Here is a 24125-nt window from a genome sequence, read left to right as displayed (position 1 = left end):
TCTCTAGACTAAATTGTATAGACGAAATGAATGAGGAAAGTTTTTATGCTACTCAACTATTTTTATTTTTTTCCATTACAAATATGTTCTCTATTTGATATACTGCCAATTCCTAATGTTAGATTAGCACATCTGCTATGTACATGCACGCTATTGTGCATTGTATTGTATTTTATTTCTTAGCATATGCAACATCTAAGTACTCTCCTCTTTTACTTTTTTATATATTATAAAATGGTGCAATTGGTATACATATTCCGATTAAATCAAATTAATTAAGTAAAATTTGAATTAATAATAATAATAATTTAAATAAAATCTGAAAGGTTTATAATGTGTATTAACAGAAAGCATGTAATTTTTACATTTTAACCTATGATTTTTAACATATGATAACAATCTAATTAAAAAACTTTTATATTAATGAACTGCTTTTTAATTATTTTATTGAAATTATCTTTTAATAGTAATTTAATCAACAGATTTCTAATTAGTTTATAGAAATGTATATTTATGTGTCTGTAATGTCAAGTCCTGTTTGAAGTTGAGCAGTCCAACACTGACCCCTGGTGGTGCGCTGTGGTAATGACGCCCTGCAGTGACATCACCGCGTCCCCCGTTGCTAGGTAATGAGACCGGAAGAACCAAACCCAAAACCCAACGGCGTCGTGTAATGTTCTTCTGACATTTCTTTAAAAAACTCCATAAAAATTGTTATTACTCGCATAGTACGCTTACTGTAGATATATATTAAATTATATTGTTTCGTTTGAGTTACCGGTACTTTTATTTTGAAGAGTAGTTTATCCGCGGTGGTAGCCTAGTCCAGCTTCACGACGCCTAGTTCAATAAATCTAGCTCGTCAGGTAAGCTATAAAACCCGCCAAGGTGGCCACTTGGGAGGCAGTTCCTTTTTGTATAACTGCAGCTGATCAATAATGCTCGTCAATATAAGCTGCTGTGTTCCGCTATGGGTGTAACCGGCGGCTGGTGGTGGTGATATTGCATTGCATCAGTGAAGGGGGGTGATGTCCGCCCAGCCCCAGCCTCTGCAGCATCCCGCTAGCTGAGCCCAGCCCCGGTTAGCCGAGTCTGATGACTGGCTGTTTCCTGACATTGATTTGCAGGTAGGTGACTGTGCATGGTTGCGGGCTGCATGCATCTTTTCTATCCATGCTATTTTTTTCTTATTATCTGTTTAACCTGCTGTTGTTTTTTTGTATTGCCCCATCCCTAGTGGGGAGGCGCCATGGCCGGTAAGGTGAAGTGGGTGACAGATATTGAGAAATCGGTGCTCATCAACAACTTTGAGAAGAGGGAATGGGTTCCTGTCACCGAGAGCGAGGACTGGAATTTCTACTGGTAGGTTTTTCCATCACACATCACACACCCTATAAGCTTCAGTAATTGGAAGAAGCTGTTTTCATGCATTGAACCAAAAATAGGCAGGAAACAGTGGAATAGTATTGCCATATTCTCTGCTATTAAAGGGCCAATACCAAATTGTATAAAATACTCAATTTAAATGTGTCAAAAGATTTTAGAAAAAATCAAATGTTTTTTTTGATTATTACTAATGCTTTGTGCCTAAGAAGCATCTTACTATTGTAGATTGTTGAGATGGGGCTAGTTTTACATACTTTATACAGTGTATAGCATACATTTATGTCATTTAGTCCAGCTAACTCCAAAAGGATCACAAGACAAAATCTTTGGACGTTTCTCTAATCTAATTAAATTAAAATTAATAATAATATTGCACAATTTTTCCGACTTTGGATAAACCATCTGTAAGGTTAAGAAGAGGACTCACTCTTAAGCCATCTCTTTTTAAAATGTATTTTATTTAATAAGCGTATGTAAAATAATGAGTAATAATTACATCACTCAGCTCATTTGGAGGCTCCGTTCTCTTGAGATGGCCTTAATGCAGGTTTTTATTTTGTCCATGCGCATAGGATGAGCATCCAGACCATCCGGAATGTGTTCAGCGTGGACACGGGCTACCGCCTGTCAGACGAGCAGATGGTCAACCACTTCCCCAACCACTACGAGCTGACCCGCAAGGACCTGATGATCAAGAACATCAAGCGCTACCGCAAGGACCTGGAGAAGGAGAGCAGTCCACTGGCCGAGAAGGACGAGAACGGCAAATACATTTATTTAGGTATTTTTCTATAGTTTCTAAAAATACAAACACAAGCTGTCCTGATTATCCCTGCTTTCCAAATCGCAAACTCTTGCTTTTTTCCATTCTACATACTACATCTGACCATACAATAATCTAGTTAGCATGCATTAGGCACACGATTGGAACATACTTTTACTTATTTATTTCATCGTAACATCGCGCCTTGATCTTGCCTCTCGCTTTTATATCCGTCTCATCCCTGGTTGTTTTCATACAGAGGCTCCGTCGATGTGACGCCATGTCCAGTGCTCACTGGATTGTGGGTCAGAATCGCCCGAATAGCATGTTGATTTCAACACTAAAAATCTCCGCCATATGTAGTAGGCATCCGTACGAGATTTTTTAAGTATACTAAATCTGACCACAAGAATTAAGACATCCTAAATCTTTTTCCTACCATACTAAATAGCAGAAAGTATCATAATTGGAACGCGGCCCATGTTTAAATAGGCCTACCTATGCTCTTGTGTGTTTCTGTTCCAGATTTTGTCCCGGTGACGTTCATGCTCCCTGCGGATTATAATCTCTTCGTGGAGGAGTATCGCAAGAACCCGTCCAGCACTTGGATCATGAAGCCATGTGGGAAGGCCCAGGGCAAAGGCATCTTCCTCATCAACAAGCTGTCCCAGATCAAGAAGTGGTCCAGAGACAGCCGCACCTCCACGTGAGTCAGCATGACACAGACACAGCATGCAAACACTTTCCCAACTCAATCAGGGAAGAATTCTTATTCATATCTGTCAGTATAATATGATTTCAGGAAAACATCCCAAACCGTTAAAGATCAAGTGTGTGTAACCCAGGTTAACTGACCTAAACAAATAAAAGGTTAAACACAATAATAACTGTATTGTGGGAATCTAATATAGCTTAGTTGTATTAAGTTAATACAATTTAAAAACATGACTATAATGTAAAAAACCTTTATTGTTGTTATATTGTACTTTTGTGATAATATAATTGGTGTAATACTCTTTTAGCGAGTGCAGCCGTGAACAACCAATCAGAACGGTGTAGCGTCACTAGTGAGTGAGCGAGCGAGCGGAAGAGAGAGAGGAACGAGAACGATAGTCAGCTTGCTACGGAAAATATACCAGCGAGACAGAGACAGAAAACGGAGTAAAAGAGGAGAAAATTAGAATTAAAAGAGAATAGATAAAAGCGAAAGCAAAGTAAGGTTTTAAGAGCATTAAGCCTCACTCTTCACCTTCTTTTTGGAGTATTTTGGATATCTTTTTTATCGTTCTTTTGGAGGATTCTGTTACTTTTTTTTTCTATGCCACGGGACTCTTGTGTTATTCGTTGGAGGACTCGGTGAGTTAAACCGTGTAAAATTTCATTTTCATTTTTCATTTAACTTTTATTAAATGATATACCAGTGTGTTAATGATTTATGTACTTGTTAGCTAAACAATGGGAATGTAATTCTTTTAATTTGTAGAGGCTACTGAGTGTTTTAGTTTACAGTAAGCAACACGAGGCTAAGCATGGTCAAGTTAAATGAAAGTTAACGGCGCCGCCATTTTAGGTGCGGTCCGCCGTGGTTTACAGAGTAACTTGTATTGAATATGTATGTTTTACACAGTTCTTAATTTCGGTATAATGCATGTGAACTAAAGGAATTTTTTTTTATATTGCCTGTTATAATACAGGCCGGGTTTTTTATGAGGAGGAGATCGTTTGGTGGAACTGAACCGAAGAAAGAAGATGGCGAGCTACCATTAGGAAGATATCATATTACAAGTTGTAGCACTGCACTTCCCGCTGCAGGACAACGCTACTGTTTCTTGGATAAAAGACAGAGTTCGGTAGGACAAAATAACTTTCCAAAAGTAGCTGCGACATGCAGTGAAGCTTCAAGGAAAGGAAAGGATTTAACAAAAGGACTGATTAGATAGTGTTCGAAATTCAAGTGCATGGATCACAGATAATGCTGGTGTAGTTTCTTTTTTTTTTAACTTGATGCACTGAGCTGTGCTTTATTTTATTTGCATTTATTTTTGTTTATTGGGTTTTACTTTTGAGAAATGTGAATATTTGGTGTTTAAAGTAAATACAAAATAGTACAAAAATCTCAACTAAGCACCAATAAGATAAAATGACAGCTTAAAATTAGGAAATTAAATAGGAAACAAATAACTAAAAGAGACAGTAGTGAACCAAATAGCAACTTAAAGGTGCAAGTTGGAAAGACTTTATTTACCTAATTAGGTCTAAATAAAACCCGAACTAATAAGGGGAATACTTTTCTTTTTTTTTTGACATTGATTCTGGTTTCATGGTTATGCCGAAATGTGTATTTTTGATTGATGTATGGATTTACCATTTTTTTTGCTACATAAATGAACTGAAGTTCAAACTTACCTCTCAGTCTTGGTGTGTCATTACTAGTTAACAGTCACATACTGCTCCTTAGAACCTAGAATCTAGCCCTAGTTACTTGTAAGGATTTACAGTGCAACATGTGTATTAAAGGAGTATTTTCACATCATCTTGTGGTGAAACTTCCTCGCAAACGACTCCCGTTTGGTGACTTTACATAAGTTACAGTGGCCTTTTAGGTGCCTTAAGTCTTTCCACAATATCAATTGATGAGGTGAAGATGTATTCAGTTATTTTACTATAGTATTTCTTCTCCGTCTAACAAGAGGTGCATTTCCGGCGGACACACACTATAAAAATGCATTTGGCCGTTAAGTTTTTCTATTCTGTGCTACTGTAGAATCATTGCAGTGCAAATGGCGGACTCCATGTTGGCAAGCCCCGCTCTTATTTCTAAGTAAATAAAAGAAAAAACAACTTTTATTTTAAAGCGATTATACATTATTCAAAACACACTTATGAACTTTATATTCCATTTCTACCAAGTCTGTTCTGAAAAAATGCCTATGAATTCTACACACTGCACCTTTAAATATGGATTTGGTCAGTTGGTTTGTGTGACGTTGGACTTCTTGCCTTTTCGCCCGCAGGTTTGTAGCAGCAGCCAGTGGGAAGGAGGCCTACGTCATCTCCCTGTACATCGACAACCCTCTGCTGATAGGAGGCAAGAAGTTTGACCTGCGTCTTTACGTTCTGGTGACCACTTATCGGCCCCTGAAATGCTACATGTAAGCCCTACATTTACAATGTTGTTGTAGCTGAGTACAAGTGGCATCTAGTGGTAATGAATTAACTAATATAAAATGGTTGGTTTGTTATGCACTGTAAATGTCTAATGAATCAATTATTAAGGTAAAAATAGCAGGCAGCTGAATCGATAATGAAAAGATGGTTTGAATGAACTCTCTCTGTGGTTTGATCGTCAGGTACAAGCTTGGCTTCTGCAGGTTCTGTACAGTCAAATACACGCCCAGCACCAGTGAACTGGACAACATGTTCGTCCACCTCACTAATGTGGCCATCCAGAAACATGGGGTAAGTCATGTAATGGAGTTATTTTCAATATTAAAGGGCTATTGCTTAAAGGTGCTCCGTGGAACTTTCAGTTTGTGATAATTCTCGCACCCCCATTGGACAAAAGCGGTAGTGTTTTACTATGCCAGCTGTAGTCCCTTGTAGGCCTTTCACACCAAAATGAACCAAGAGTCAGTTCCAGGCTGGTGTTGGGGTCAGTTCAAAACTGGTTACAGCCTTATCCCAGTTATGAACCGGTTGGTTTCACATCGACCGGAGACAGCCATGGAGCCGGCAAGAGAGCAACGTCATGACGTCACTGTAAACGTGTGTGTACGTCACCCGACGCCGCTGCTCTTGTGGCTAACGCTAAAGCTACCGCTAGCTTTAAGCACAACAACAGCGGCGAATACGTCTTATTTTTACACTTGTTGGCTCTCGCTTTGCTTTCTTAAGCAAACAGGACCCATACAGCGTATTCTCGCCGGTCAATTTGATTGCTACGTTCGGTAATTATGTTATGTTTACGTCTCGTAGTAGCGGTGTTTTTAAATATGGCGGGCATGAGGTTTGAGTTGCTCTGGTTGGTCAGGATAATCCCTCCCCCAACCGTTCGCGCAAGCAGTTCTTATCAAACCCTGCTCAATCCTGGGGTATGAGTTCCCCCGGTTTTTACGGCCCGGAGCAGGCTCTCTGGCGGTGTGAAACCAAAACACTGGCTCTAACTCCGAACAAGCCCAGAACTAGCTCCGATTTTGCGGCGGTGTGAAAGGCCTACTCGTGAGCGTACCCATGACAAAGGCATTAAGAAAAACGATATAAAAATAGCATTATATGCACTGATGGTCTCGTTTGCATGTAATTTATGATCACCAGAGGAAAAATTAGACTGTTACAGAAATATTTAAAAGTTCCTCGTAGCACCTTTTAAAGTTGGGGGTTCTCATGAGGCTTACTTTATCTAAGACTGACGAATTTCCGGTGATAATGTTCCACTCAAGGCTGATCTCTACAGCTTTTTTTTTTTACAACAGAACTCCCAATGTTAGAAAAAGAAAAGTTTCAAAAGAAGTCAATATCTAGTCAGAATGTGTACCTTCAATGCAGGATGACTACAACCACGTCCATGGAGGCAAGTGGACGGTCAGTAACCTCCGTTTGTACCTAGAGAGCACCAGGGGCAAGGAGGTGACGGGCCGACTGTTTGACCAGATCCACTGGATTGTGGTGCAGTCACTCAAGGCTGTGGCTGTAAGTTGACCATACAAATAATTTTTCTACTCCCAAAAAATATGTGACTATTTTGTGACAGAATGACAAGATTTGTAGGCAGTTCGACCAAATGAAACCACGTATCACAAGCTAAGTAAGTGCCTGTAATGGAAAAGAAGGGACTCTTTGTTAAGTAGCAATGGTAGTTACAGAGGTGGTGGTGTTTTGCTTAGTTTTTGTCAACAAAAAAAAATTAATTATTTGTTTATTACTACCCCAGAAGATAGATCAGATAATAGATAAGATCTTTTTCCTCCAATACATAAACACATCTAGAAGGGGATTGTGGCATGTGGAAAATCAGCTTCCCTGTCACGCACGCGTTCTCCAGTTAGAATGCCTTGGTCGCCTTTTTTTCCTGTGGCTGTCGTCTCCCTTCGATAGCTCAGTTGGTAGAGCGGAGGACTGTAGTGGAAATGCCAGGAATCCTTAGGTCGCTGGTTCAAATCCGGCTCGAAGGAGAAGCTTTTCTATACACAGGATTGTTTAGACTGCATACGGCTCTACAACATGCTCTAGATACAAACTGTACGCTTCTGAAATATGCTGTTAATAATTAACCAAGCCCAGATGGAATGACAATATGTCTAATGTGAAGAAGAATTAGTGAGTAGCTTGAGATAGAAATACTCTCACTGCTCGCTGACCCTTTCACGTCTCTAGTGCTACGGCTACATACAGACAACACAACACCCCTACTCTACCACACACGTTGAAGCCTCAGGGGACTGTGTTTTTACATTGTTCCTGCTGGAATGCTGTTTTTAGTATTGGGCTTTCCGCTGCCTGCACTCTCAACACACACACAGCTGTTGACCCACCTGTACGTGGTGGTATATGCGCACACTTCCTTTTTTCTGCTAAGCCTACTACCTTACCACACAGGAAGCTTTGTGTACTAATAGTTGTACTGGTAGTTTTTTTTTTAAATATATAAGCTGACACCATTTCCTGCTGAATCACTGTCTGTCGCATTAAAAAACAACTCACGATATCACATATCATGACATAGGTCAAGTCGACTCTGCCTTATTGAGTATTTTTTTTCTCTCTCCCAGCCCGTGATGAACAACGACAAACACTGTTTTGAGTGTTACGGGTATGACATCATTATTGATGACAAGCTCAAGCCCTGGCTCATCGAGGTGAGTAATCCAACAGGAGGAGTTGTTGTTGCTAAACACACACACACACACACACACACACACACACACACACACACACTTAAAACTTCTCATACTTGAAGGTTTCATTTACTACAGCTGCTTATTTCGCCAAGCCTTAATACTCTTAACATGCTTACACAGGGAATCCACCTTCCATTCCCATGACTGTTTAAATGCCCTGGAGGTTGAGCTTTGTGTGTGCTCCTCTCGGTATTCAAATGTGTGCTGAAGGCGTGTCTGTAACCAATCCAGTGCAGAGCTGAAACACATTGATTAAATTTATTTTATTCCTGAGTATATACAGGCTAATAAATAATTATTTTAAATTCTAATATTGTGCTACTTATGTCGGTGTCATGCTTTGCCGCATTCATTTTGACAGATGTACAATGAGTTGCTGGATTTCCAGGCTAAATTTGGATTATTTATGTTAACAGGCACCGATCTTGATCTATTTTGAGCGACAAAGTTGATTCTAGGGCATAAACGGTCCTCATCGAGGCACAGAAAAAAAGCATTTCACAAAACTAATCAGGAACTCTTTGCTCTGTCTATTATTGTGTGTGTGTGTGTGTGAGTGTGAGAGCGTGTGTGCTGGTATTACTCAAGTTCTGGGGACATTATCTGTTTACACAGTTATATTGTGGGGACGTATCTTCCTTTTGGGGACAAAATGGAAGTACCCTTAACGCAATAATGACATTTTAGGGTGGAAACTGAAGGTAATGGTAGACTTAGGTTTAGGTTAAGATTAGGGTAAGGGTTAGCGAAGGAGTGTCTATAGTTAGGGCAAGTCTCCAGGAAATAAATGTAAGTCTATGTAATGTTCTCGCAAGTGAAGAAAATGTGTGTGTGTGTGTGTGTGTGTGTGTGTGTGTGTGTGTGTGTGTGAGAGAGAGAGAGAGAGAGAGAGCCTGACGTAGGTTCCTTTCGGTGACACAGACTTAAGACCAGTTTTTTTGGGGGCGGCTTTTGCAATGGGCACAAATCCCCAATTGGTAAAAGATTTTTGGGTCAATGTTTAGGGTTAGGGTTGTCCAAAGTCCCCAAAAGTCACATAAGTCAACTTTTGTGTGTGTATGGGTGTTAATATAATCTTTCTCTGTGGCTACTCATGTAAGTTTTCCATGTGTCATCACACATTAGCAGCCACTTCCTGCCTGATAAAGTGATAAAGGCTTATATGTGGACACAGGAGGAAAATTAACAATGTTCTCATGCCCGGCCCACAATACGTGATCGTCCCGTCTGCAAAAACAGCCCTTCTCTTACCAATGCTAGTGTCTCTTTTGTCTGCTCAGGTCAACGCCTCTCCCTCGCTGACCTCCAGCACAGCCAACGACCGCATCCTGAAGTACAACCTCATCAACGACACACTCAACATCGTCACACCCAACGGGGACATCCCAGACTGCCGCTGGAACCGCAGCCCGCCCAGAGAGGCAATGGGCAACTACCAAATCCTGTGAGTGACGTTCAAATACATCTGTCAAATCAGACAAGCTTGGGAGAGGGGGGGGGGGGGGGGGTCGCGCAGATGCTAAAAATAGCCTTCTGCTAAGCTCCCATAGATGTCTATTTTTAGATTTCCTGAAGCCCTTCGATAGCTCAGTTGGTAGAGCGGAGGACTGTAGTGGAAATGCCAGACATCCTTAGGTCGCTGGTTCAAATCCGGCTCGAAGGAGAAGCTTTTAAGGGAAGGACCCTCTGCTTACAAGAACGGTTCAAGCTGCATGTGGTAGTAGATTGAAACGGTTCTGTATAAGATTCAACTGTCTAGACTAGTTATCCAATCAACACATTACATATGGCCCTCTGACTCGACGGCATTTCAGACGAGTGGCTTTTTTTGAACAAGGTCATGTTATCATATTGTTTGCTTGTCAGGATTATTTGCTAGTTAGTAAAAATTTGAATTCTATTTAACTGGCACCTCTGGTCTACCTTCGATAGCTCAGTTGGTAGAGCGGAGGACTGTAGTGGAAATACCAGGTATCCTTAGGTCGCTGGTTCAAATCCGGCTCGAAGGAGTGGCTTTTAACTGGTATGTTGAAGTGGTTCAGGCTTCATATGGTAGATTGGTATGTTGTAACTGATTACCTAGGGCAGGTTAACCAAGTAATGTAGGACACATGGATGCCTCACGTTATGATATTATTTGCTAGCTAGTACAGCAAATACATATCTGTCTACAAGTGAACTGGCTTCACTCTCTTCGATCGCTCAGTTGTAAGTGACTAAGTAAGACTGGTTAAGTGCTTAACATAAGGTATGGGTTTCTGACATGACCTCATTTCAGATGAGAATTATTGAACCATGTCATGTTATGATATTATTTAGTAGCTGGTAAATTGACTAAGATCATGTCTACTGGTGAACCGGGCTGGGTGCGACCCTTCGATAGCTCAGTTGGTAGAGCGGAGGACTGTAGTGGAAATGCCAGACATCCTTAGGTCGCTGGTTCAAATCCGGCTCGAAGGAGAAGCTTTTAAGGGAAGGACCCTCTGCTTACAAGAACGGTTCAAGCTGCATGTGGTAGTAGATTGAAACGGTTCTGTATAAGATTCAACTGTCTAGACTAGTTATCCAATCAACACATTACATATGGCCCTCTGACTCGACGGCATTTCAGACGAGTGGCTTTTTTTGAACAAGGTCATGTTATCATATTGTTTGCTTGTCAGGATTATTTGCTAGTTAGTAAAAATTTGAATTCTATTTAACTGGCACCTCTGGTCTACCTTCGATAGCTCAGTTGGTAGAGCGGAGGACTGTAGTGGAAATACCAGGTATCCTTAGGTCGCTGGTTCAAATCCGGCTCGAAGGAGTGGCTTTTAACTGGTATGTTGAAGTGGTTCAGGCTTCATATGGTAGATTGGTATGTTGTAACTGATTACCTAGGGCAGGTTAACCAAGTAATGTAGGACACATGGATGCCTCACGTTATGATATTATTTGCTAGCTAGTACAGCAAATACATATCTGTCTACAAGTGAACTGGCTTCACTCTCTTCGATCGCTCAGTTGTAAGTGACTAAGTAAGACTGGTTAAGTGCTTAACATAAGGTATGGGTTTCTGACATGACCTCATTTCAGATGAGAATTATTGAACCATGTCATGTTATGATATTATTTAGTAGCTGGTAAATTGACTAAGATCATGTCTACTGGTGAACCAGGCTGGGTGCGACCCTTCGATAGCTCAGTTGGTAGAGCGGAGGACTGTAGTGGAAATGCCAGACATCCTTAGGTCGCTGGTTCAAATCCGGCTCGAAGGAGAAGCTTTTAAGGGAAGGACCCTCTGCTTACAAGAACGGTTCAAGCTGCATGTGGTAGTAGATTGAAACGGTTCTGTATAAGATTCAACTGTCTAGACTAGTTATCCAATCAACACATTACATATGGCCCTCTGACTCGACGGCATTTCAGACGAGTGGCTTTTTTTGAACAAGGTCATGTTATCATATTGTTTGCTTGTCAGGATTATTTGCTAGTTAGTAAAAATTTGAATTCTATTTAACTGGCACCTCTGGTCTACCTTCGATAGCTCAGTTGGTAGAGCGGAGGACTGTAGTGGAAATACCAGGTATCCTTAGGTCGCTGGTTCAAATCCGGCTCGAAGGAGTGGCTTTTAACTGGTATGTTGAAGTGGTTCAGGCTTCATATGGTAGATTGGTATGTTGTAACTGATTACCTAGGGCAGGTTAACCAAGTAATGTAGGACACATGGATGCCTCACGTTATGATATTATTTGCTAGCTAGTACAGCAAATACATATCTGTCTACAAGTGAACTGGCTTCACTCTCTTCGATCGCTCAGTTGTAAGTGACTAAGTAAGACTGGTTAAGTGCTTAACATAAGGTATGGGTTTCTGACATGACCTCATTTCAGATGAGAATTATTGAACCATGTCATGTTATGATATTATTTAGTAGCTGGTAAATTGACTAAGATCATGTCTACTGGTGAACCGGGCTGGGTGCGACCCTTCGATAGCTCAGTTGGTAGAGCGGAGGACTGTAGTGGAAATGCCAGACATCCTTAGGTCGCTGGTTCAAATCCGGCTCGAAGGAGAAGCTTTTAAGGGAAGGACCCTCTGCTTACAAGAACGGTTCAAGCTGCATGTGGTAGTAGATTGAAACGGTTCTGTATAAGATTCAACTGTCTAGACTAGTTATCCAATCAACACATTACATATGGCCCTCTGACTCGACGGCATTTCAGACGAGTGGCTTTTTTTGAACAAGGTCATGTTATCATATTGTTTGCTTGTCAGGATTATTTGCTAGTTAGTAAAAATTTGAATTCTATTTAACTGGCACCTCTGGTCTACCTTCGATAGCTCAGTTGGTAGAGCGGAGGACTGTAGTGGAAATACCAGGTATCCTTAGGTCGCTGGTTCAAATCCGGCTCGAAGGAGTGGCTTTTAACTGGTATGTTGAAGTGGTTCAGGCTTCATATGGTAGATTGGTATGTTGTAACTGATTACCTAGGGCAGGTTAACCAAGTAATGTAGGACACATGGATGCCTCACGTTATGATATTATTTGCTAGCTAGTACAGCAAATACATATCTTTCTACAAGTGAACTGGCTTCACTCTCTTCGATCGCTCAGTTGTAAGTGACTAAGTAAGACTGGTTAAGTGCTTAACATAAGGTATGGGTTTCTGACATGACCTCATTTCAGATGAGAATTATTGAACCATGTCATGTTATGATATTATTTAGTAGCTGGTAAATTGACTAAGATCATGTCTACTGGTGAACCGGGCTGGGTGCGACCCTTCGATAGCTCAGTTGGTAGAGCGCAGGACTGTAGTGGAAATGCCAGACATCCTTAGGTCGCTGGTTCAAATCCGGCTCGAAGGAGAAGCTTTTAAGGGAAGGACCCTCTGCTTACAAGAACGGTTCAAGCTGCATGTGGTAGTAGATTGAAACGGTTCTGTATAAGATTCAACTGTCTAGACTAGTTATCCAATCAACACATTACATATGGCCCTCTGACTCGACGGCATTTCAGACGAGTGGCTTTTTTTGAACAAGGTCATGTTATCATATTGTTTGCTTGTCAGGATTATTTGCTAGTTAGTAAAAATTTGAATTCTATTTAACTGGCACCTCTGGTCTACCTTCGATAGCTCAGTTGGTAGAGCGGAGGACTGTAGTGGAAATACCAGGTATCCTTAGGTCGCTGGTTCAAATCCGGCTCGAAGGAGTGGCTTTTAACTGGTATGTTGAAGTGGTTCAGGCTTCATATGGTAGATTGGTATGTTGTAACTGATTACCTAGGGCAGGTTAACCAAGTAATGTAGGACACATGGATGCCTCACGTTATGATATTATTTGCTAGCTAGTACAGCAAATACATATCTGTCTACAAGTGAACTGGCTTCACTCTCTTCGATCGCTCAGTTGTAAGTGACTAAGTAAGACTGGTTAAGTGCTTAACATAAGGTATGGGTTTCTGACATGACCTCATTTCAGATGAGAATTATTGAACCATGTCATGTTATGATATTATTTAGTAGCTGGTAAATTGACTAAGATCATGTCTACTGGTGAACCAGGCTGGGTGCGACCCTTCGATAGCTCAGTTGGTAGAGCGGAGGACTGTAGTGGAAATGCCAGACATCCTTAGGTCGCTGGTTCAAATCCGGCTCGAAGGAGAAGCTTTTAAGGGAAGGACCCTCTGCTTACAAGAACGGTTCAAGCTGCATGTGGTAGTAGATTGAAACGGTTCTGTATAAGATTCAACTGTCTAGACTAGTTATCCAATCAACACATTACATATGGCCCTCTGACTCGACGGCATTTCAGACGAGTGGCTTTTTTTGAACAAGGTCATGTTATCATATTGTTTGCTTGTCAGGATTATTTGCTAGTTAGTAAAAATTTGAATTCTATTTAACTGGCACCTCTGGTCTACCTTCGATAGCTCAGTTGGTAGAGCGGAGGACTGTAGTGGAAATACCAGGTATCCTTAGGTCGCTGGTTCAAATCCGGCTCGAAGGAGTGGCTTTTAACTGGTATGTTGAAGTGGTTCAGGCTTCATATGGTAGATTGGTATGTTGTAACTGATTACCTAGGGCAGGTTAACCAAGTAATGTAGGACACATGGATGCCTCACGTTATGATATTATTTGCTAGCTAGTACAGCAAATACATATCTGTCTACAAGTGAACTGGCTTCACTCTCTTCGATCGCTCAGTTGTAAGTGACTAAGTAAGACTGGTTAAGTGCTTAACATAAGGTATGGGTTTCTGACATGACCTCATTTCAGATGAGAATTATTGAACCATGTCATGTTATGATATTATTTAGTAGCTGGTAAATTGACTAAGATCATGTCTACTGGTGAACCGGGCTGGGTGCGACCCTTCGATAGCTCAGTTGGTAGAGCGGAGGACTGTAGTGGAAATGCCAGACATCCTTAGGTCGCTGGTTCAAATCCGGCTCGAAGGAGAAGCTTTTAAGGGAAGGACCCTCTGCTTACAAGAACGGTTCAAGCTGCATGTGGTAGTAGATTGAAACGGTTCTGTATAAGATTCAACTGTCTAGACTAGTTATCCAATCAACACATTACATATGGCCCTCTGACTCGACGGCATTTCAGACGAGTGGCTTTTTTTGAACAAGGTCATGTTATCATATTGTTTGCTTGTCAGGATTATTTGCTAGTTAGTAAAAATTTGAATTCTATTTAACTGGCACCTCTGGTCTACCTTCGATAGCTCAGTTGGTAGAGCGGAGGACTGTAGTGGAAATACCAGGTATCCTTAGGTCGCTGGTTCAAATCCGGCTCGAAGGAGTGGCTTTTAACTGGTATGTTGAAGTGGTTCAGGCTTCATATGGTAGATTGGTATGTTGTAACTGATTACCTAGGGCAGGTTAACCAAGTAATGTAGGACACATGGATGCCTCACGTTATGATATTATTTGCTAGCTAGTACAGCAAATACATATCTTTCTACAAGTGAACTGGCTTCACTCTCTTCGATCGCTCAGTTGTAAGTGACTAAGTAAGACTGGTTAAGTGCTTAACATAAGGTATGGGTTTCTGACATGACCTCATTTCAGATGAGAATTATTGAACCATGTCATGTTATGATATTATTTAGTAGCTGGTAAATTGACTAAGATCATGTCTACTGGTGAACCGGGCTGGGTGCGACCCTTCGATAGCTCAGTTGGTAGAGCGCAGGACTGTAGTGGAAATGCCAGACATCCTTAGGTCGCTGGTTCAAATCCGGCTCGAAGGAGAAGCTTTTAAGGGAAGGACCCTCTGCTTACAAGAACGGTTCAAGCTGCATGTGGTAGTAGATTGAAACGGTTCTGTATAAGATTCAACTGTCTAGACTAGTTATCCAATCAACACATTACATATGGCCCTCTGACTCGACGGCATTTCAGACGAGTGGCTTTTTTTGAACAAGGTCATGTTATCATATTGTTTGCTTGTCAGGATTATTTGCTAGTTAGTAAAAATTTGAATTCTATTTAACTGGCACCTCTGGTCTACCTTCGATAGCTCAGTTGGTAGAGCGGAGGACTGTAGTGGAAATACCAGGTATCCTTAGGTCGCTGGTTCAAATCCGGCTCGAAGGAGTGGCTTTTAACTGGTATGTTGAAGTGGTTCAGGCTTCATATGGTAGATTGGTATGTTGTAACTGATTACCTAGGGCAGGTTAACCAAGTAATGTAGGACACATGGATGCCTCACGTTATGATATTATTTGCTAGCTAGTACAGCAAATATATCTGTCTACAAGTGAACTGGCTTCCCTCTCTTCGATCGCTCAGTTGTAAGTGACTAAGTAAGACTGGTTAAGTGCTTAACATAAGGTATGGGTTTCTGACATGACCTCATTTCAGATGAGAATTATTGAACCATGTCATGTTATGATATTATTTAGTAGCTGGTAAATTGACTAAGATCATGTCTACTGGTGAACCGGGCTGGGTGCGACCCTTCGATAGCTCAGTTGGTAGAGCGGAGGACTGTAGTGGAAATGCCAGACATCCTTAGGTCGCTGGTTCAAATCCGGCTCGAAGGAGAAGCTTTTAAGGGAAGGACCCTCTGCTTACAAGAACGGTTCAAGCTGCATGTGGTAGTAGATTGAAACGGTTCTGTATAAGATTCAACTGTCTAGACTAGTTATCCAATTAACACATTACATATGGCCCTCTGACTCGACGGCATTTCAGACGAGTGGCTTTTTTTGAACAAGGTCATGTTATCATATTGTTTGCTTGTCAGGATTATTTGCTAGTTAGTAAAAATTTGAATTCTATTTAACTGGCACCTCTTGTCTACCTTCGATAGCTCAGTTGGTAGAGCGGAGGACTGTAGTGGAAATACCAGGTATCCTTAGGTCGCTGGTTCAAATCCGGCTCGAAGGAGTGGCTTTTAACTGGTATGTTGAAGTGGTTCAGGCTTCATATGGTAGATTGGTATGTTGTAACTGATTACCTAGGGCAGGTTAACCAAGTAATGTAGGACACATGGATGCCTCACGTTATGATATTATTTGCTAGCTAGTACAGCAAATACATATCTGTCTACAAGTGAACTGGCTTCACTCTCTTCGATCGCTCAGTTGTAAGTGACTAAGTAAGACTGGTTAAGTGCTTAACATAAGGTATGGGTTTCTGACATGACCTCATTTCAGATGAGAATTATTGAACCATGTCATGTTATGATATTATTTAGTAGCTGGTAAATTGACTAAGATCATGTCTACTGGTGAACCGGGCTGGGTGCGACCCTTCGATAGCTCAGTTGGTAGAGCGGAGGACTGTAGTGGAAATGCCAGACATCCTTAGGTCGCTGGTTCAAATCCGGCTCGAAGGAGAAGCTTTTAAGGGAAGGACCCTCTGCTTACAAGAACGGTTCAAGCTGCATGTGGTAGTAGATTGAAACGGTTCTGTATAAGATTCAACTGTCTAGACTAGTTATCCAATCAACACATTACATATGGCCCTCTGACTCGACGGCATTTCAGACGAGTGGCTTTTTTTGAACAAGGTCATGTTATCATATTGTTTGCTTGTCAGGATTATTTGCTAGTTAGTAAAAATTTGAATTCTATTTAACTGGCACCTCTGGTCTACCTTCGATAGCTCAGTTGGTAGAGCGGAGGACTGTAGTGGAAATACCAGGTATCCTTAGGTCGCTGGTTCAAATCCGGCTCGAAGGAGTGGCTTTTAACTGGTATGTTGAAGTGGTTCAGGCTTCATATGGTAGATTGGTATGTTGTAACTGATTACCTAGGGCAGGTTAACCAAGTAATGTAGGACACATGGATGCCTCACGTTATGATATTATTTGCTAGCTAGTACAGCAAATACATATCTGTCTACAAGTGAACTGGCTTCACTCTCTTCGATCGCTCAGTTGTAAGTGACTAAGTAAGACTGGTTAAGTGCTTAACATAAGGTATGGGTTTCTGACATGACCTCATTTCAGATGAGAATTATTGAACCATGTCATGTTATATTATTTAGTAGCTGGTAAATTGACTAAGATCATGTCTACTGGTGAACCAGGCTGGGTGCGACCCTTCGATAGCTCAGTTGGTAGAGCGGAGGACTGTAGTGGAAGTGCCAGACATCCTTAGGTCGCTGGTTCAAATCCGGCTCGAAGGAGAAGCTTTTAAGGGAAGGACCCTCTGCTTACAAGAACGGTTCAAGCTGCATGTGGTAGTAGATTGAAACGGTTCTGTATAAGATTCAACTGTCTAGACTAGTTATCCAATCAACACATTACATATGGCCCTCTGACTCGACGGCATTTCAGACGAGTGGCTTTTTTTGAACAAGGTCATGTTATCATATTGTTTGCTTGTCAGGATTATTTGCTAGTTAGTAAAAATTTGAATTCTATTTAACTGGCACCTCTGGTCTACCTTCGATAGCTCAGTTGGTAGAGCGGAGGACTGTAGTGGAAATACCAGGTATCCTTAGGTCGCTGGTTCAAATCCGGCTCGAAGGAGTGGCTTTTAACTGGTATGTTGAAGTGGTTCAGGCTTCATATGGTAGATTGGTATGTTGTAACTGATTACCTAGGACAGGTTAACCAAGTAATGTAGGACACATGGATGCCTCACGTTATGATATTATTTGCTAGCTAGTACAGCAAATACATATCTGTCTACAAGTGAACTGGCTTCACTCTCTTCGATCGCTCAGTTGTAACATTTCTTGGTTTATAGGTTCAAGAAATTAAATTAATTTAAAAGTAATATGCCGAAATTTGAAGAAAAAAAAATTAATTCTTTGTAGAACACTCCCTTTCTGTTGAGGTCATGTTCAAAGGGCAAGCTTTAGATTTGTTAACTGATCTTTTATCCTGAATATTTTCCAAATTGCTCTATATAAATGTGATATTTTCTGGATCTGATATATATAGAATTATATCGTCTGCATATAAAGATATTTTGATAATTATTATCAATATTCAATCTTTAATGTTTATATCGTCTCATAAACATGATGCCAATGGTTCAATCACCAATGTAAAATGCAAAGGTGACATAGCTCAGTTGTTAGAGCGGAGGACTGTAGTGGAAATACCAGGCATCCTTAGGTCGCTGGTTCAAATCCGGCTTGTAGGAGTGGCTTTTAAGGGAAGGACTTGGTGCTACTAGAATGGGTGTTGCACGACTGATAAAGACAGTAATTATCGATGATTCTTGTTAATTTCTTCTTCTGGTTGAGTCAACTGAGCCTGCTGCACGTTATTGTGAAAAGATAAGCAATATCCGCAATAAAAGCCCATATTCTCTCTGTTCTACGATTCTAGTTCTACTGTTGAGATCTTTAGTGGAACCAGCTTTTAATCACAAACAAATTAGATTATTTTTTTTCTGGGATTTTAGGGTAACATTAACAACAGTTTCATGGGACCAGTGGTCCGGTATATATTTGCTCATGAAGTAACAGACATTGACGTCCCTAGTCATGCTAGCAGCATTGCTAAAATGTCACTCCTTCGAGCCAGATTTGAACCAGCGACCTAAGGATGCCTGGTATATCTACTACAGTCCTCCGCTCTACCAACTGAGCTATCGAAGGCGGACACACAGGTTCACTAGTAGCCACATTTTCACTAACTGCACTAGTAAATAGCACTAACTAGTAACATCATAACTTGACCTTTTTATATAGAAGGCTCTCATTTGAAATACAGTCAAGTCAGAGACCGATATGTCAAATGTTGATTAGATAACTAGTCCTAGTTAGTCATTTACAGCATATTTCAATCGACTATATGCTGCCTGAACTGTTCTTGTAAGCAAAGGGTCCTTCCCTTAAAAGTTACTCCTTCGAGCCGGATTTGAACCAGCGACCTAAGGATGCCTGGTATATCCACTACAGTCCTCCGCTCTACCAACTGAGCTATCGAAGGGGCATGCTCCTGTTCCACTACAGTCCCGTTCTGGCTTGTGAGTTGAGGCAACCCCCCCATTGTGAGGTTAGAGTGGGCTGAGTGCTTAGCAAGGGGGGAGGGGCAGGGGAGGGTATTGTTTGAGTAAAGCACTATGTTTGCATACTCCATAGTCCACATAGGGGGGGCAGGAATTTCCCCACATGCATTTCTTCACCACCACCTGACTCTTGAGCGTGTCTGATTTCCCTGTGTGTGTGTGTGTGTGTGTGTATAACCAGGTACGACGAGGAGCAGGCGCAGAGTGAGAATGCCGAGCGTGACCTGCGGAGCCGCTCGGGTCAGTCCCTGGGGTCAAAGGGCTCCAAAGGTAGTGCTGCAGTTCGCCCCGCCGCAGCCACGTGGAAGTGAGGGTGATATGGCTGACTCCTAATGACTGTCTGTTGGATATTACGGGGTCCAAAAAGAGAGGCAGAAGATGGGATAAAAAAAGAGCCACACAGACTTTTTTTTTTTCAGCCCAACCTTTTAAACGGAGTCCCCTGTCTGTCTCTGCATTTCACCGACTTGAGGGCACAAGGGGCGACAAGCGTACTGCTGGAGGGTTGGGGGGGGAGAAATTCAACAATGTAGTCGTATTTTAAATAGTTTAAAGGACAGAGTTTTAAGTGGCAGTTTGAATGAATGAGTAACTGAAAAAGTAGAAATTATGTCGGTGGGGGCTGATGGTCAAAGCCCTATATCACATTCAGTGCCTCAGCGCCAACGGCAGTTCTTACCCCGGCCCAAGCTTCTTGTGAAGACAAAGGGAAAAAGCTCCCCTAAAAACGTGATGACTTGAAATTGAAGAAAGTGGATGGAACCTTCAGAGAGGACATTTAAAAAGAAGGAGACTGTGGGGTGTTACAACAGTCTGAACTATGCATGATTACTGAGTCCTGATACTTAAACCCGGGGACACCACACAGGTGCTAAGTGGAAGGAGCAGTGTATGCAAAGGGCAGAATAGAACAAATACAAAGAGTATAAAGATGTTATTAACTGATAGGCAGAATTGAAAGTACTACATGTTTATAAACCCTCCAAATAATTTAATAATGTTTTGTTGTTTGTAAATGCATATATGTAGGAGACGGGGGTTATATTATACTAAGATTGTATTCGGTGCTGAACCCTATTGTACTAAATTACATTAATTTTGCTTAAGTGTTAAATAGATACAGTATGTTGCATTTTCAGTCTGACGTCATATTTTTGCTGCACATTTACAATCTTAAATACTGATATGTTTTGAGAATGTATGCACTCTTAGCTTCAAGCTGCTTATTTTACACAAGGATGAGTTAACATCTGCCTGTGTTGATGAACTGAGGTTAAAGTAGGAAGGCCGAACATTATCGGAAAATTATTACAGTATATACATATATGTATTTTTTTGTTGTGGGACTGTGATATTTTAAAACAAAATTTCAACTGATACATTTAGCTTTTCGAACCTTTAACGGGCAAATATTTTATCACCTAACTGAGATTAAAGTTGGAAAGAGCCGAGTTCATTAAACTTTTGTCCATATGAGACCAAGACTATCAAAATAATCTCTTTATTTACTCTTAAGATAAAGGTTTCCGTCTGTCAGTGCATGAAAGTAAAACCATCAAAAGAGTTCCAGAGAAAACATTCCTGTTACCAAAGTGTGATTAAATCAAGGTGTTGATATGGTTTCAGCCCTGCTACGATAAAGGGAAATGAGCTGCTGAATGTAACAGGTCTCAACGTTGGCTTATCTTGACATGTCAAATTTAACCAATTTAAATAATAGAATTGGTGCAACTTTGTTGTGGTAAGGGGCCCTGTAGTCTATGATGGATATAATCTGTTTGGAGTTTTAGATTAAAGGTGCACTATGTAACTTTGGGTGTGTCCAAGAAGTGAACATTTTCTAAGGTATATTCCCAAAACTGAAAAAATAAACTTTCCTCACAGGAAAATTGGATCACCGGAACACTGTTTGAAGTTAGAAAGCTTCCTGAACAGTTACTGTTTCGCTGTTGTTGTTTACAGCAGCTGGGACCACAGTTTTCTTTACAAACATATTCTAGTTTTACGTTTGGTTCCAGGTTCCTCAAAATCATTTTGTTTATTCATGATGATAAAATTATTCAATGCTAAGAATCACATGAGAAAAATATGTTTTTGTAAACTAACTACAGGCTCTGCAAATGTAAACAAATCCCCCTCTTCTGAAACTGCATAGTTCACCTTTAATCAGAGGTCAAGCCTCAAGAGGGTCAAGTGACCTTTATATTCTCGGTGACGTCGTTGTTACCATGGAAGGAAACTTAGGTCTCTGCACCATTCTTTGACCTTGAAGGTGAAGGTGGCTGGTTACTTCACATGCAGTTATAGGTATTATTTAACTGAATCTCATGCACATCCTCCTCCTGTAATTGAGACTAAATTTAGACCAATTCAAGAGATGAATTTAACCCTGAGGTGTGTGTGGTCAAATAACAAAGTCGGTGGACGGGAGCCCATATGCTCTCACAGTTTTCTTTATTGTGGTTGACTTTACAGCTTGTGTTGCAGTATTGAGATCTCTCTGTATGAGTAATGCAGGGGTGGCCAACCCGCGGCTCGCGAGCCGCATGCGGCTCTTTGCCCAGCTTCGTGCGGCTCTTCAGTTCATATCAAATTATGTGATCATAATTTTTTTTTTTTTTTTTTCTTATACTTTTTTTTTGTGTGGGCTTATGTGTGCATGTTCGCAAACGTTTCATGCGGCTCTTACGTTCGTTTTACATGTTGTCTATTATTTCATTTTTTATTTTATTAATGTGTAGGCCCTATGTGTATGCCTGTTCGCAAATGTTTAATTGAGGACGCAACATAACGTTCGCAAACGTTTGGTGCGGACGCAACATAAAACTGCCCGCTCAGCTTGGAGGGAGGTTTTCTGTGAGTAAACTATTTGTGTCAAGTTCGCTCCGAAACAGAGTGGGAGAGTTCATATTTTTTGTTGAACGTTATGGCAGGCCATTCTGCCTTATATGCCAGGTGTCATTTGCGCATTTCAAGGCTTCAAATCTTCGGCGCCACTTCAGCTCTCTCCATGCTAAAAGTAAGTCCCACAAAGCAACATGCATAGTAAGAGAAAAACGCTATTTTAAATTGTTATATTTTTGTTTGTGGACTTGGTTGAACTGAGAGTTTGTGTGTGAGGCAGTGCACACAATGTTCATTGTTGAAAATGACTGCCCTGTCGTCTTTAGTACTGTAGGACTGAGTCCAGTCCTGTCATTATCACAGGGGCGGCCTTAACGATCTGGGGGCCCGTTTCAAGTCCTAGTGTGGGGCCCCCTGTTTTTTTTTTTTTTCAATAAATAATGCTTGTGCATGCATGTGCAAGCTCCCCGCGAAAATAAAAACGCCCCCCCCCCCCCCCCTGAAATCTTACTGGCCACCCCAGTGCCCCCCTCCCCCGTTCAAATGTTATTTTTTATTTTCATTTTATTTTTTTAATTACATTTTTTTCCTGATATGTATCCTAGTTCAGAGATGATATGTATTTTGTTTTCTTTCTTAACTTTTTCTGATAGGTAGTTGCCAAGTTCATCACACAAACACTCCAATCCACTGATATGAGATCAGTTTGCAATTTTCAATTACTAAATTAATGGTAGGACTGTGGCCACTAGAACTGGTCTCTGGTCAGCAAAGGTCTTGAAAACAGCATAAGTGTGCTTGTGACATGCGTGCCACCCATGCATGTGTATAGGCACGTGTCCCAGCAGATTTTTGATATCTGAATAAAAAAATTAAAGTTTGTAGTTAGCGAGTGTAACATGTTCTTAGCAAGGGCAGACTTTCATAAATAAAGGTTTATTTTTTAGCAAGATATTTGGTCAAAAGCTAGTGGTCATCCGTCCCTCTGTGCAGTTAGGCATCTGGCTGCTAGCAAGTTATGTTGTCTTGCTAATTTTACTATTCATCTGAGCTGAAATAAATATTGACTTTTTCCTTTATTATCTTCGCCAGAATGCACCAGAATGCTTAGATTACATGTTAAAAACACAAAAAAAATCTTCTGGGGGGGGGGGGGGGATGCCCCCAGACCCCCCTTCAGGGGTTTAGTTTTCTGACAAACATTACAATGGATACTAGCATGATTTGGGCATTTGGGATTATAAATCATCTTTGAATTGGTTGTACAGCATATCACATATATATCACATGCATATTCATTCAGGGGTGCGATGGCCACCCCACTCTAACTCTGTGGCCCACCTTGGCCACCCCCAGTCAAAATTTCCTGGAATCGCCACTGTGTGTACCCGTGTGTATGATGTGGCTCTTTGCAGTAACACAGTAAAAAATGTGGCTCTTTGTCTCTGACTGGTTGGCCACCCCTGGAGTAATGCATTGTTACCTTTTAGTTTTCTGTCTTTCTTTCAATAAAATATCCATATTGGTGCTGCCTTGACGATAAATAATGGCCATTGTTATGCAAAGGTACAGGTAAGTGGGAAAATGTGTTGTGATGTGGTTGAACTGCATGGCCCTTTAAAAATGGTATAGAAATTTGATCATTTACACTACAGTAATTTTAAAGGGTTTACATTTCGGTTAATGGAAAAAAAAATCTCTAAGTTGCTGACAGTTCTCATGTCGTCTCAAATTGCAAGAGATGAAGCTATATATATTTTTAAAGA

At 41.0% G+C, this 24125-nt stretch overlaps 1 protein-coding gene across 1 annotated transcript; it reads left to right on the top strand.

Annotated features, from left to right (window-relative positions):
• Nucleotides 1-1030: 1030 nt before the first annotated feature.
• Nucleotides 1031-20772, top strand: ttll1 (tubulin tyrosine ligase-like family, member 1). The gene is made up of 10 exons (XM_080050882.1): nucleotides 1031-1127; nucleotides 1238-1362; nucleotides 1959-2167; nucleotides 2675-2855; nucleotides 5164-5301; nucleotides 5500-5608; nucleotides 6695-6838; nucleotides 7918-8004; nucleotides 9327-9490; nucleotides 19697-20772. The coding sequence occupies exons 2-10, from the start codon at nucleotides 1250-1252 to the stop codon at nucleotides 19824-19826; spliced, it is 1275 nt and encodes a 424-aa protein (XP_079907008.1). The 5' UTR covers nucleotides 1031-1127; nucleotides 1238-1249; the 3' UTR covers nucleotides 19827-20772.
• Nucleotides 20773-24125: the final 3353 nt, after the last annotated feature.

The sequence above is a fragment of the Ammodytes marinus genome (genome assembly GCF_949987685.1).
Source record: "Ammodytes marinus genome assembly, chromosome: 22".
NCBI lineage: Eukaryota > Metazoa > Chordata > Actinopteri > Uranoscopiformes > Ammodytidae > Ammodytes > Ammodytes marinus.
This window is presented reverse-complemented; position numbering and strand designations above follow the sequence as displayed.